This window comes from Trichosurus vulpecula, chromosome 9 (assembly GCF_011100635.1).
Source record: "Trichosurus vulpecula isolate mTriVul1 chromosome 9, mTriVul1.pri, whole genome shotgun sequence".
Classification (NCBI taxonomy): domain Eukaryota; kingdom Metazoa; phylum Chordata; class Mammalia; order Diprotodontia; family Phalangeridae; genus Trichosurus; species Trichosurus vulpecula.
In genome coordinates, this window is record NC_050581.1 from 116,584,936 (window position 1) to 116,599,899 (window position 14,964).

General features: G+C 41.2%; 1 protein-coding gene across 4 annotated transcripts in view; it reads right to left on the reverse strand.

Annotated features, from left to right (window-relative positions):
- NKTR (natural killer cell triggering receptor) overlaps nucleotides 1–13,974 on the reverse strand; it is a 58,143-nt gene extending 44,169 nt beyond the window's left edge. For all 4 annotated transcript variants that reach the window (XM_036737832.1, XM_036737831.1, XM_036737829.1 and 1 more), the window contains exons 1-2: nucleotides 13,944–13,974; nucleotides 13,616–13,705 (exon numbers count right to left, since the gene is read on the reverse strand). In XM_036737832.1, the coding sequence (XP_036593727.1) occupies nucleotides 13,616–13,673 (58 nt within the window). In that variant the 5' untranslated portion in view covers nucleotides 13,674–13,705; nucleotides 13,944–13,974. The remainder of the gene's footprint in view (nucleotides 1–13,615; nucleotides 13,706–13,943) is intronic.
- Between the last annotated feature and the right edge of the window lie 990 nt (nucleotides 13,975–14,964).

Sequence of the window (14,964 nt, forward strand, 5' to 3'; positions counted from 1 at the left end):
GATAGGTAGAGTGAGGGAGAGAAGAGTCAAGAATGATGCAAAGGTTGTAAACCTAGGTATAGCAAATGGATGAATGCCAAGTGCCCTCAATAGAAACAGCAAAGTTATCAAGAGGAGTGGGAGAGGGTGTGTGTGTGTGTGTGTGTATGTGTGTGTGATGGCCATGCTGAAAACCTGAGATCATATCCAGCCGCAGAAAAGTATTAGCTGTGTGACCCTGGACAAGTCACTTCACCTCTGTCTTCCTTAATCCACTGGAGAAGGAAGCAGCAAACCACTTTCAATTTCTAAGAAACCTTCGTGTACGGTACTGGTCCATGGGGTCACGAACAGTCAGATACAAGTGAAGCAATAACAACAACCCAGCTAGTAATTGTAGAAGACAGGCTTCAAACTCAGGTCTTCCTGACTCCAAGAGCAAGGTAAAATCCAATTTATGCACACAAGACTTCACGGGGAAATGTCACCAAAACTGAACAACAGGCTATGCAGCTGGAAATGTCTAACAGGCAGTTTGTTGATATGGGACTAGAGAGCTCAGGGCTGGATAGAGAGAGCTGAAATGTATCTGTATAAAAATAATAACAACCCACGGGTGTTAATGAGACCACCAAGAAAGCAAATAGGTAATAACAATGAACAATTATGTAGCACTTACTATGGTCCAGGAACTGTGCTAAGCACGTCACAATTCTGATCTCATTTGTTCCTCAGAATCCTGGGAGGTAGGTGCTATTATCCTCATTTTAGAGATGCAGAAACTGAGCAAATTGAGGTTAAGTCACTGGACCGTGATCACACAGTTAGCGAGTGTCTGAGGCCAAATTTGAACTCAGATCTTCGTGACTCCGGGCTAGCACTCTATCCACTGGGACACCCAGCTGTCAATAAATTTCTTTTGGCAATTTGCTCAATACTACCAAGTAAATGCTAGCTCAGAGTGAAGCATATTCTGATCCCCTGTATTCACTGCCCAATATTATACAAGTACAGGATAAAACTCAGTCATTAAACCTCACAAACTGGAAAGGATATCTAGTTAACCCATACCTTTTCAAAAATTCTCCCTACAACATTTATGATCATCAAGCCTTTGCTTTTAAGGTTTCTAATGAAGGGGGAGCCCAATACTTCCTAAGGTAGCCCACTGTACTTTTGGGCAGCTCTAGTAGTTGGGAAGTTTTTCTCCTTACATTAAATCTAAATCTGCCTTTCACAATTTCCAACTACTTATTTCCTCTTCCACATGAAAGTCCTCGAACTATTTGAAGACAATTATCATGGCCCTTTCTTAGTGTTCTGTTGTCCAGGCTAAACATCTCCAACCTCTTCAACTGATTAATCTCAATGATTTCTACCACCCTTGTTTCAATCCTGTCAAGACTCTTTGTTACTACATTTTGGGATTTTCTTGGCAAAGATACTGGAGTGATTTGCCATTTCCTTCTCCAGCTCATTTTACAGATGAAGAAACTGAGGTGGAGCAGCTAGGTAGTGCAGTGAGTAGAGCACTGGCCCTCGAATTAGGAGGACCTGAGTTCAAATACGGCCTCAGACACGTGACATACTTAGTAGCTATGTGACGCTGGGCAAGTCTCACTTGACCCCAATTGCCCTGCCTTCTCCCTTGCAACCAAAAAAAAAAAAATAAAAGAAATCGAGGCAAACAAGGTTAAGTGACTTGCCTGGGGTCACGAAGCTAGTAAATGTCTAAAGCCAAATTTGAATTCAGATTTTCCTGACTCCAAGCCTGCACTCTATCCACTGCACCCAACTGCCTACCTCTGGCCATTTTCAGGATTTCCTTTGCTATCTATAAGATAGTTCTTTGTAAAACCTAAAACATCTCAAGTTTCTGCTCCTGAAAATTTCAAATACCTTATCATTTTACTGTCCTTAACGAATTATTTATTAGAAATCAAAGGGAGCCCTCTAGTGGCACTGAGACTGAAAAAACAGTTTTATCAGTTTATCTTTTTAAAGGTCAATTTTTTGCTTTTCATGTGCTGCTTTACTTATGCTTACTTTAAAGACATACCCTGGTCACAGCCAACACTGACAATTCTCAAAACTACCTATCCTGCCCCAATTTTTCTGCTCACCTACAATCACTGCCTTTCAGACATCTCAAACTCGATGTCCAGTAGACATTTGAAACTCAGTATGTCCTAAACAGAACTCATTATCTTTTCCTCTAAACCTCTCCCCCTTCCCAATTACTGTAAAGGGCAACCCCATCCTCCCAGTCCCTCAAGTTCTTAACCTAGGAGTCATCTTGATTCCTCACTCTCTCTCATTCCTCACCCCACTCCCCCAATAATCAAGCAGCTGCCAAGGCCAGTCATTTTTACTTTTACAACAGCCCTTTCTCCTCTGACATTACCACCATTCTGGTACAGGCCTTTATCGCCTTATGCCTAGATTATTGCAACAGACTGCTGGTGGGTCTGCCTGCCTCAGAATCTCTCCCCACTCCAATCCATCCTTCATTCGGACACTACAAAGTGATTTTCCTAAAATGCAGGTCCAATTATATGACTGCTCTCTCAATAAAATCCAGTGGCTCCGTTTGCCTCCAGGAACAAATACAAAATGCTCAGTTTGGCATTCAAAGATCTTCTTTACCTAGCCCCCTCCTACCTTTCCAGTCAACATGTACTCTTTGATCCAGTGACACTGGCCTCTTGGCTGTTCTACAAACAAGACACTCCATCTCTTGGCTCCAGGCATTTTCTCTAGCTGTCCCCCATGCCTGGAACCCTCTACCCTCCTCTGCTCTAACTACTGACCTTCCTAGCTTCCTTTAAGTTCCAACTAAAATCTTACCTTCTACAGGAAGCCCTCTAAATTCTAGTGCTTTCCCTCTTTTAATTATTTCCTAATCATCCTGTAAATATATCAATTTGCATCTTGTCTCCCCCATTAGATTGTGAGCTCCTTGAGGGTCAGGGCTATCTTTAGCATCTTTTTGTATCCACAACACTTAGCATAGTGCCCAACACATAGCAGGTGCCTAATAAAGGTTTATTGATTTCATTTGGAGGGACAAGACTATATTAAAGCATTTTAAATACACTATCTTAATAACTTCATTTTCTTATGTCAGAAACTAATGGCTGCTATACTCACAGAGAGCACTCTTAAATTTACCAAGGATGAAGGACAAAACTATCTTTAACCTCTTGATCCCTACTTAAGGAGCAATACAGGGTGCTCCTAAAGTCTAGACACATAGGCAAAGATGCATATTTTCAAGAAATGTTCATGAATGAAGTTTTCAACAACATTTTATTTAATTGGAATATAAACAAATAATATCTCCAATATGATTTCCATCATTTGTGATGCAAAGGTTGATGCGCTTTGCAAGATTCACGTGAACTCGATGCAGTAACTCCACACTGCCATCAATTTTGGCACATTCACTCTTTATGCATTCAATCAGGTGTGTTGCATCTGTGATTTTTATTGAGTACACCTTCTCCTTTAGCATACCCCAGAAAAAGAAGTTGCTGAACAACACAGAGTCTTCGGTGAAACGGCTAATGAGATGTCCTGTGTGTCCAGACTTTAGGGACACCCAGTAGAATAAAGGTTTTCTCTCTAGAGGGCATGATGCTACAACCCAAAGGGTGAAGACAGATGTTTCAAGTTCAATACCATAGTGGAACATATACCACCACAACGAAGCAGATGGAGCAACTATTGAAAGAAACGATTTTAACAATATACAAAACTGAAGAGATACTGCAAAAGCTAAGTTCTGAATTCTATCCAATATCAGTTCAAACTATTTCTCCAATTGTAGCTTTAAATATTTAAATTTTGTAAAGGAGGATGAAAACAAGGTATAAAAAAGGAGAACAGGTTTGATTCAAAAATCAAGGTAAAATTATTCTACCATAATCATAAAATCATGGCAATAAGATCATAGATTCAGAGCTAGAAGGGCCCTCAAAAGCCATCAAATCCAATGTCTTCAGTTTACAGAAAAGGAAACTCAAGGTCACAGAGGCCAAGGGCTTCCTCCCCTACCCCTGGCCCCCAAAGTCACTGGACTATCAATACTTACACTTCAATGGAACTTAACAAAACCTTACAAAATATAAACTTTTAAATTTCAAAATAAATCATCTGTTCCTTATAACAGTGCTGAAGTTTTAGATAAAGACACCAAACTATAACCTCTAGAGCTGCTTATCAGCAAGATAAAGTACAAAGAGCACTTCAGTCAGGAAAACTGAGTTCGATACCTTTTGACCCACCCCCAAAGAGGTCAAAGATAGAAGGAAAGACTACATATATAGAAAATATTTTATGGTAGCACCTTCAGTGGTTACAAACAACTGGAAATAAAGTGGGTACCCATCAACAGAACAGAGATGTCTCCTCAGAGCCTTAACATCATCAAGGGTCATTGCGGAGTCTAATAAAACAAAAGGCCTTTAGAAAGGGACTTAGGCGGCCCAGTGGACAGAACATCAGGCTTGGAATGAGGAAGACCTGAGATCAAAACCAGTCTTGGATATACTGGACAAGTCACTTAACTTGTTTCGGAGTAAGCAAAAGAATTGCTTTATGCAAAATGAATTCCAACCATGGAGTGAAGGACCCAAAGTAGAGTTTAAAAGGAAAAAACCTGTGACTGCCCTCTGTGCAAGAGAAAAAGAAGAGGGGAGCAGAGGCAGACTATTACAGCCAGAGCACTGGTGCTGAGAACACTTCTCTCATAACTCTCTTCTTTACAAAGGAGTTCCAAACTGATCAAAACAACTAATTATAATTCCAGAGGCCTCAAACATAAGTTTTTTGGTCATAGCCAAAGTGAGAAATTGTTTTACTCAACTATGCATATTTGTTGAAAGCGTTGTGCTTCTTTTTTTTTTAATTGGGAGGGGAGAAGGTGGTGTTTAGTCAATTAAAAAAATAAAATTATGTTAAAAAAAAAGGGAGTGTAGGCTGAATGGTGCTAAAATTAGAAGGGAAGCAGGTAAATGGAGGGAAAAAAAATCTTTGTAGCAAGTTTCCTTGATAAAGGTCTCATTTCTTTATTTTTTTTTTAATTTTTTATTTTTGCAGGGCAATTGGGGTTAAGTGACTTGCCCAAGGTCACACAGCAAGTAAATGTGTCAAGTGTTTGAGGCTGGATTTGAACTTAGGTCCTCCTGACTCCAGGGCCAGTGCTCTACTCGCTGCACCACCTAGCTGCCCCTAAAGGTCTCATTTCTAAGATGTGTGGAGGGGATTCAAATTTTAAGACTAAATGTCATTCCCCAATTGATAAAGTCAAAGGATATGAACAAGCAGTTTTCCAAAGAAGAAATGAGAAATGCAAGCCATCAATAACTATATGAAAAAAATGTTCCAAATCACTAATAATTAAGAGAAATTCAAATTAAGACCACCCTAAGGTTCTATCTCATACCCCTCAGATTATCAAAGATGACAAAAACAGAAAATGACAAATTCCGGATGGGCTACAGGAAAGCAGACACATTAATGCACTGCTAATAGCACTGTGAACTGATGCAGCCATTCTGGAAAGCAATTTCGAACTATGACCAAAAAGTTATTAATTGTGTATGTCCTCTGGCCCAGCTGTACCACTACTAGGCCAATGTTCCAAAGAGATAAAAGAATAAGGCAAAAGAGCCATATGCACAAAAATATTCATAGCAGCTCTTTTTATAGTTGCAAAGAATTGAAAACTAAGGGCAGGAGAGGATCAATTCGGGTAAGGACTGAACACAGTATGTTATATAAATGAAATGGGATATCATTGTGCCATGAGAAAATGATGAAAGGCATGGTTTCAGAGTAATCTGGGAGGACTAGGTGAACTGGTCACAGGAAGCAAGCAGAACCAAGAGAACAATTTATATGATAACAACACCATAAAGACAAACAACTTAGAAAGCATTCTGATCCATGCAATGCACTATCATGGTATCAGAAGGCTGAAGATGAAAAATGCTCCTAACAGATGTGATGAATTCAAGATACAGAATGAAGAAATACTTTTAAAAAAAATTAAATGTTATTTTATTTTCAAATGAAGATCCACCTTCTCTCCCTCACACCCCCTTGAGAAAAGAAAAAAAACAAAACCCTTGTTACAAACATGTCTGGACAAGCACAACAAATTTTGGCATTGGTCATAACCAAAAACTTATCTCAATTTGTGCTGAGTCCCTCACCTCTCTATCTAAAGGCGGCAGGTAAGATGCTTCATCATGAGTGTTCTGAAATTGTGGTTGACGCTTGTGTTGACCAGAGTGCCAAGTCTCTCAAAATAGTTTGTGTTGAATTTGTATTGTATTTTTACATGGCCAATGTAGGAATTTGTTTTACCTGATGAAGTATGTTTTTTACAAGAGTTTAGGTTTTTTTTAGTGAGGAGGGGAAGGAAAGGAAAGAAAATGCTTATTAGCTGAAAAATTAAATTGTTTAAATATACTTTTAAAATGGGGATATTGAGGGGTGCCAACATACCCAGCCCAAACTGTATGTATGCATGTGAAAGCTACTGGCAGAACGTGGTGGAACCTTTAAACCAAGGTCACCACTAAAACAGAGAAGTCATTTGTACTTCTCTGGGCCTCAATTTACTCATCTGTAAAATGATGAGATTAGATTGGAGCTGAAAACTTCTTTTCAGCAGTACATTACTACCATTAACTAGTGGTATGAGCATGCATGAGGAGACGTTTAATAATAACTACTGTATAAAGTACCTGGACCCAGAGTGAAGAAAACCAGAGTTAAAATTCAGCCTCAGACACTTATTAGCTGTGTGACCCCGGGCAAGTCGCTTACCGTGTTTGCCTCAGCTTTCTCATCTGTAAAATGGGGATAACAGTGACAGTATCTCCCTAACAAGGTTGATATGAGGATCAAATGAGACAATATTTGTAAAGCACTTAGCACATAACTTCCTTTCCCTTCTCTGCCACCCCCTCCATGGTCTCAGGAGCTTTAGTGGTCTTTTGCAGCTTAGAATCTCAAAAAGAGAACTTCAGCAATGCCCTTTTTATCTCACATAACAAACAAAACAATCTGATTTACTTTGGATTTTGCTTAATATGTGCCTTCACAGAAGTATTTTTCTCAATTCAAAAGCAATACTTTATACTGGATTACTTCTTCACCTCTCTGAACACTTCGGTATCTCAAATTTCAAATCGATTCAATTAACTTGTATTTACATGTACTCCTGTACCCAAAGCTAAGGATACAAAGATGAAAATGGGTCTTTCCTCAAGGAGCTTAAAATCTAAAACGAAGTCTACAATATCTATGCAAATATGTACGCCACAAGACAGAATGGGATAGCAGCCAAAGTATGATGGAGGCAAAATGCCCTAGGTCTGTACTGTGCAGGTACATCCTCCTTCCACCACCACCACTGTTCACATGCCCGTTTTCATATATTGTTGTGGTCAAAAATATTTCTCACCTGACAGTCAACCTATTGGTGACAAAAGATGTCTTACTCTTAGCTAGGAGATCTAGACAAGAAGTAGAGACCGTCACTGACTTTGTAGCACCTTCCAGAGTCTTCTAGAACCAGGGACGAGGCAGCAGAATTGTACCTATCATGTGCATGCCCTTTTGGGAAGTGAAGTGCTCTTGTGCATATTAATTCACTTCTTAGTGCTATTTGCTGTCTCCCTTTTGGATTACAAATTCCATTAAAGGGAGGTATTATCAACTCTAGACATAAAAATCCCCAGAGCCTGTACTTAGTTCAGTTCCATGAATGAGAAGACTTTTAATGGATTATTTATGACTAACTTTCTTAGATGTACTTCAATTTTTCTGGACACATGATTTACTAATTCTGTATTATCAGAACACCACACAGGCAAAAACTCACTCAGATTTTATCCTCATAACTCGGGTTTGAATCAATGTTTCACTCATTCAAAATACATTAAATATCTACTACTGTAGGACACAGACAAATAACATTTGGTCTCTGCACTCAAGTATTCCAGTCTAATGAATGAGATGACTGAATATAAATAATGAAGGTACTAAAAAGTGCTGTGGTAAAATCATTGGAAGAGAACGGGAGTTAACCATTCCAATTCTGTGGGAGTAGGGGTAGAAAAAGAAATTCCAAAGCCAAGAATATTCTCAGAAAAACAAAGCAGAACAAAACCCATTCCGGATTTATTTAAAATTCATAACTGGAGAAAATCAGTTGCAAGGAATTGTCAGTCCATGACTGTCATAACTACATTTTCCTAATGGTTCCAGACCCTTTCTGCCTGACTATTCTGCAACTTTTTCCTGAGAGAAAGAAAAAGGTCATAGGTGATGTCTGTAAGGCACCTGTGGGACCAATGGAGGAAGAAAAAAGTTCCTATTCAACAGTTATCCCCAAGGGCTCCTTTATTAACATGAATAGATTTGGAGGAAAGACTTTGGTCCAAAGAAAGGGCAGCTTGCCAAAAATTTGATAAAGATGATATGGCAGTGGTATTTTCCAAGCCCTGGTAATGAAGTCTGTAATCACCTTTCATATTTCAAAACTTGTAATGAAAATAGATTTTTACTTTGAAGACAGTACAACTGGCCAACTTTTCTCCCAAAATTAGCTTTTTAAAAATCCATAAGATGATCAAGAGTAGCACCAGAGAAGTTTTGAGGGAATAATGCAGGGGAATATTTCATATAATGTCAGATCACAGATATAGATATGAGAGTCTGGTAACCAAGTCCAACCTCTTTATTCAGCTGATGTGTTGGCTGATTTTGTCAAACTCTGCTTTTTCTTTGTCTTTTTTTGATCTTTGTTACAAAGTAAGTTTACTGGGTATGGGAGGAAGGTAGATTATATTCAGAAATAAGTGTGACATAAAAACAAAAAAATCTCTACAAAACATTTCTGGTGATTTCTAGGTACCCAAGAAAGTCCTGGCTACTCAAGGATACTCACACTCAACACATTTACTATGTGCAAGGCACTGGGGATCCAATGGGAAAACACTGAACTATCTCTGCCCTCAGTGAGTTTATTACAGCCTACAAAATACAGAATCATTTCAGGAGGCAGAGAACTACATGGGGGAAGAAAAGAAGAGTGCAGGTAGAGAAGTGGCATCTGAGCTGAGGTAAGCATCCTGAGAAGAAATGGTACTTTCCAGCTATGGGGGTCAAGGCTGTCAGGTGATGGCATGTTGAATGTGGGGAGCAATGCTTTATCTAGTGTGATTAGAACACAGTGTATAAAAGTGAATACTGCATATAAGGATGGAGAGGTAGGAATTAGGATGTGAAGAGCTTTAAACAATAAGCAACAGAGTTTTTATTTTATCTTAGACTCAACAGGGAGCCACTGAAGGTGACCTGGGGAGTGATACAGTCAGACCTACTCCCTTACGCTATTTTGGCAACTGTGAAGTATGAAATGCAAAAGAGAACATAAAGGCAGAGAGGTGAATTAAGAGCCTGTTGCAATGGCCCAGGCAAGGGCTGAGAGCCTGAACCAAGATGAGAGCTAAGTGATTACAGAAAAGAGGGAAGCTACAAGAAATGGAGGTGCAGAATCAAACAAGACTTGACTGGTGATCAGAAATGGGGCTGGCAGTAAAGCAGGGAGAAGAGTCAAGTCTAGGTCCTATGCTACACTCTAATATTCCTTGCTCTATTTCTACTATGGTCTTTTTTTTTTTAAACTGAACCTATGATTCCATCACCATTAGCTTTCCTAGTAGTTAGTAATTTCCTCTACTAACACAGATCATAGGTCTAGAGCTAAAAGGGGCCTTAGAGGAAATCTAGTCCAACCCCATTTTACAGATAAAGAAACTGAAGCCCAGAGAGGTCAAGTGACTTGCCCAAAGTAAAGTTACTAAGTGGTAGGGTGGACCATTAGCACCTTCTAAGCAATTCAGTCTCAGAGAACTGCCCAGGGTCACAAAGTCAAGTAGGTGACCAAGGTAGGGTTTGAACCCTGATAACAAGGCCAGATCTTTATGATCTCATAATCATTTTGTTGCTTCCACTTCCAAAAGAATTACCTATACTATATATAACTGTGTATTTATTTTGCATATATCCTGTATTTTCTTATCTGGGAACACGGAGTATGTTCCCAGTAGAGCATATAAAAGCTCCTTGATGGCAGTGATTTTGCTTTTGCTTTTGTATTTTGCCCCTGATACTTACCTAGCACAGTGTTGGACACATAGCTGGGGAAGGGATGGCGGGGTTAATAAATGCTTGTTAATTGATTGTACATTAATTCATTTACATTAAAAGATGCAAACTTCTACTGACAAACATATTGCAATTTTTTTAATGTTGCAATGACCTCATTTTCATCAAAACCTCTTACTCTCTTGCTAATCTGGGCAAGAGTGATTACTATCAATAATCTCTTCCCCATGAGGTTCTGTTGTTCTTAGATAAAATGAACACCAAACACACAAAAAGTAGAACACATTATTTGAATAAACATTGGTCAAATTCTGTTGGAGAGCAAGGCACTTTTTCCAGATAAAGCTTACTTCATTCAACAAATACCTTTCTGAAGAGCTAAGTGAAAATTAAATGCCAATGACACATTTTAAATGCATAATAATCACGTTAAATGCATAATATTCATTAATCTGCACAAATAAGTACAAATAAGTTCACTTTTACTCTGGATATTCTGTATAATGAAAACCATAGTCCCCCAAGCATAGGAATCCTGTTCCCTTTAATGGGATATATCTAGACTAGTATTATTTTAGGGTAAATATTTCAAGGACTCTTGATTTCATTAGCATGGTCTTTTCCCACGAACAAAGAAAATCAGTTCCTTTGCATCTTATGGACAGTCCTTTCCACTATTACTGAAATAATTCTTCTACTGAACTGAAGGCTAAGTCCCCAGTGATGCACCTTTGAGAATAAAGCAAGGCTGGTTCTGGGAAAGATATATATAAAGCATAATCAAAGCCTTCCCACCCTGAAAGGACTTTCCAGAGCTTGTGATCCAGTAGCACAACCTTCAGAAACTCAGGGTTATACATATTACAATAAGGCATATGGAAGAAGAAACTATGTTATCCACAGGCATCAATGAAGTGACCCTACAGTGGAGTTTCCACCATTAGACAAGGTTTGGTTAGTACCATCAAGTACCACATTACCTCAAACATAATAAGTGATTAATAAATGTTTGTGGAATTAAACTGCAAAAAGACATAGGTTATAACAACATTGTGCAGTGCAGGCCTATGCCAGGCTTTCGTCGTAATGGTTATTTTGTGGTCATGACTGGATCTATGCTGTGAACACAGTGGTAGTAACAACAACTGCAGCTAGCATTTATACAGCACTTTAAAGTTTGCAAACCACTTTACAAACATTATTTCATTTGATCTTACAACAACCTTGCTATTATTAGGTGAGGTTATTATCTCTACTTTACATAAGGGAAAACCGCGGTGAATTTTACTTGCATTTTCAGAGATCAGGGTTTGCAGTTTACTTAAAACCTAAATCTGAAGAACATGTTCTACTTGATAAAAAGGTCAGACTCTGCCAACTTTCAACCCATGCTAAAGAGAGATGAAATAAACCCTACATAATGCAGCAAGGTGATTAAAACTACTACGACAAGCTTTTGGAAGAAGTCACTCAACAGACCCCACTGATGATTTTTTTTTCTAGACAGCATACAATCCTGTAAAAACAGTTTGGAAAGGAATGTGTTCTAATAATATTTACACATTAAAGTAAGTATTTTGTCTTTGGCAACCCCAGCTATTTGGTAGCATGATTTATTTAAAATACGTTGCATTATAATACTATCATATACAGTAAAGTTACTGTGATTATCATGCATAAATTGTTACTAATGGCTCTAGTTTTATATATAAATTGAGTACGTTAATTTTCACAGTTTTGTAGGGAAAGCTCCAGAAATTCTGGCTATAGATTCTTTTAGAAAATGCAGTCTGAATGGCAGAATCAGTGGTTCAGCAAGGCGACATCAGAAATGCATCAGTCCCATGTTACAACCAGGGTAGTAGAAATGTGAAACCGTAACTCACTGGCACTGGGAAGAGGGTCAGTCAGATACAGAGCTAAGTTAGAGGGAAATGAGGTATTTAAGGAGTGAGCTAATCTACTGAAGGAGAGAAGGAAAGCACCCCTCAGTCACCCCAGAACATAAAACTCAAGAACTAGATCATCAGCTGCCAGGCAGTCAAGAGGTTCTTTTTGAAGAGCAGGTAGCACAATGAAAGAGCACTGAACGTGAAATGAGAAGACCCAAGGGAAGTCCTCCCCTTCTGCTATTCACTAACTATAACCTGGGGGAGTCACTTCCCCTCCTCCATATAATATAAAGAAATGAGACCATCTCTAAAGTCAATAACACCCCAGGATTCTAGTTTCTACAGAACTAGGCAAATAAACCATCCATCAACCAAAAGAATATAGTTGAATTTGGTCATAAAGTGTTAGGCATAAACGCGGCACTTCATTTATTTATGGCACTATTTCAGTCTGTACTCTGCCTATAAAGAGCTTTTCATTAGAGTAATTAATCAGCAATCATTTACTAAGCACCTATTAGGTCAGACATACAAATACAGGAGGGAGCCAGTCCCTGCCCTCAAGCTTTATAAAATTTCTGGACTACCAGTTTCCTCCGCATCTTATACCTTGCAAATAGTTAGCAGTTAATAAATGCTTGTTGAATCAAACTGACCTATATTGGGAACTTTAGCTCCCAGAGCTATACCCAAGTGAACTAAAATAACATGGCAGCCTGATGTATTGGGAAGAAGAGTGATTTTAGAGTCAGGGCCCTTGCTTCAAACGTGGGCTCTGCTACTTACTATGTGACTTCGATTAAGTCACTGAAAAGTCCCTGGATCTGTTTCACCATCTGCAGGACTTACTGATTTAAACTAGACAACGTCTTAGGTCTTTTTCCAGCTCTAAATCGAATGATCCAATTGGTTTAACTTATAATTTTCACGGTTATTTGGTTGTAATTTTAGGCAATATTTCATTAAGCCCTGTTTGTTAACTGAAGAAAATGCTTGACCTGAAAGAAAGACCCAACGACCTAACAGTTATACGTTAAAGTTGGAAGAGAGCTGGGTTTGCATTAAGCCAGAATCAGAATACCTGGATTCAAAGCTCAGCTCCTACACTTACTAGACGTGTGACCCTGAGCAAGTTGGGAGCCTCGGGTTGGAGGTGAGCCTCCCTGACTTCCCTGCTGTATTAACCTGGGCAAGTAATTTCACCTCTCCGGGCGGGCACCGGCTCAGCTGTCAAACGGGGACAATACTATCCAGACTTCCTCCCCCAGTGGGGGAAGACTTTGTAAACATCCTTAAGGAGCTACAGATTTTGGAGCCAAACCCCTGCATTTCGCAGCTGGGAAAGCGAGGCTTCGAACGACGTAATAAAAACAGACGGGGGCACCAGGGGCCGCCTCGATTTCCGTGGCCGAGGCGCAGGGAACAAAGAGGGGGTCGGGCAGCGCCTCTTCTTCAGGAGGCGCAGGGAGAGGGAAGGGAGGAAGGAAGGGGGTGTGTGCACGGCGGGTCCGAACCCCGCGGGTCCACCCACCCACCCTCCTTTCCCGCTCGCTCACCCGGCTCACGGTTGATCTCGATGTCGAAGTGGCACTGCGGCCGGTCCTGCGCCCCCATCGCGACAGAAGTGGCGACAGCGACAGCTGGCCCTGGGACAAGGGAGGAGAGGAGACTGCTTAGGAGGCGGCGGGGCCCAGGCACCGGCAGGGGAAGGGGAGGGGCGGGGAGGAGGGCGGGGCTCCCGGGAACGCGCGCGCGAGGCCGGAGGGGGGTGTCTCCGAGCTCCGGAGATCGCGACAAGCCAGGCCGAGGCCCCGACCGGCGCCTAGCGCTCGCTTGCCCTCAAGGATTGGGATGGGGGCCGGGACTAGGAGGGACGGTCCTCACCTGGCGGCTCTTCAAGTGGCCGAAAAGAAAGAGCGGCCACCGCGACGGCGTCCCGACACCATGAACCTACCGACGCTTCCTCCCTCCTCCCACTCAGGCCCTGCCTCCCTCCTCAGCAGCCCCCTCCCCTTCAACGCCTTCCGCCCCCCCCTTCACTCCCCTTGCCTTTTGGCGTCGCCAAACAACGCGAGATCACTACCAAAGGCCGCGAGAGCCTCGACGGAGAGGGAGGGGGAATAACGGAAGAACGAGAAGAGTGCGGGGGGAGGGGAGGGAGGGAGAGGGGGCGGGGAGAGGGCCTGCCTGCTCTGGTGCTGGCCCTAAAGATCTTGCGCCCTATGAGGGAGGGGGAAAGAGGAAGGTCGGTGGTGGAAGCAGAGAGTTCTGCGCACGCGCCTGTCCTCGCTTCCCCTTCGCTCCTCCCACCTCTGGCCCTCGGAGCCCACCCCCTTTCTTCTGCCGCTTTTCTCGGTGGTACCGGAGCGGGGGCGGAGTCTGCGCAGTAAAGCACTTCCGCTTGGGGCTGTAGGGTGGTTGAAAGTGATCAGAAAAGAGACACCCTGGAAGGAAGTGGAGGAGGGAGACAGGGCTCGTGGTGTGAAAAGGTGTCATTCCCCCCACCACCGCCACGTAGTAGTAACTGCTTAGTGAATGTTTCTTTATTAATTTTATCCGATCTCTTCTCTGCCATCCCACAAAGTCACCCTTCGCCCCCAGTTAATACTCATCTTCCAGGACATCCGAAAATTATGTTTTTTAATCTGTTCACTCGTCTTAACGTGTGTAAGAATTCTGTTGGTCAGTTCGAAACTTAAGTAACAAAAAATTTTTTTTTAATTCTGTTGTCATCATTATTTTACAGGAATTGTGTCTAAATCTCCCAGTACCCAATAGGTACTTAATGTTGAATTCCTAAAAGTGTTCAATTACTAGATGCTCTCCAAAGTCAATCAGTTCTTGTCATGCCATGTAAACCAGGGCCTTAACGCCTCTGAAAGTGCCTAGCAGACCTTGTGGGGAG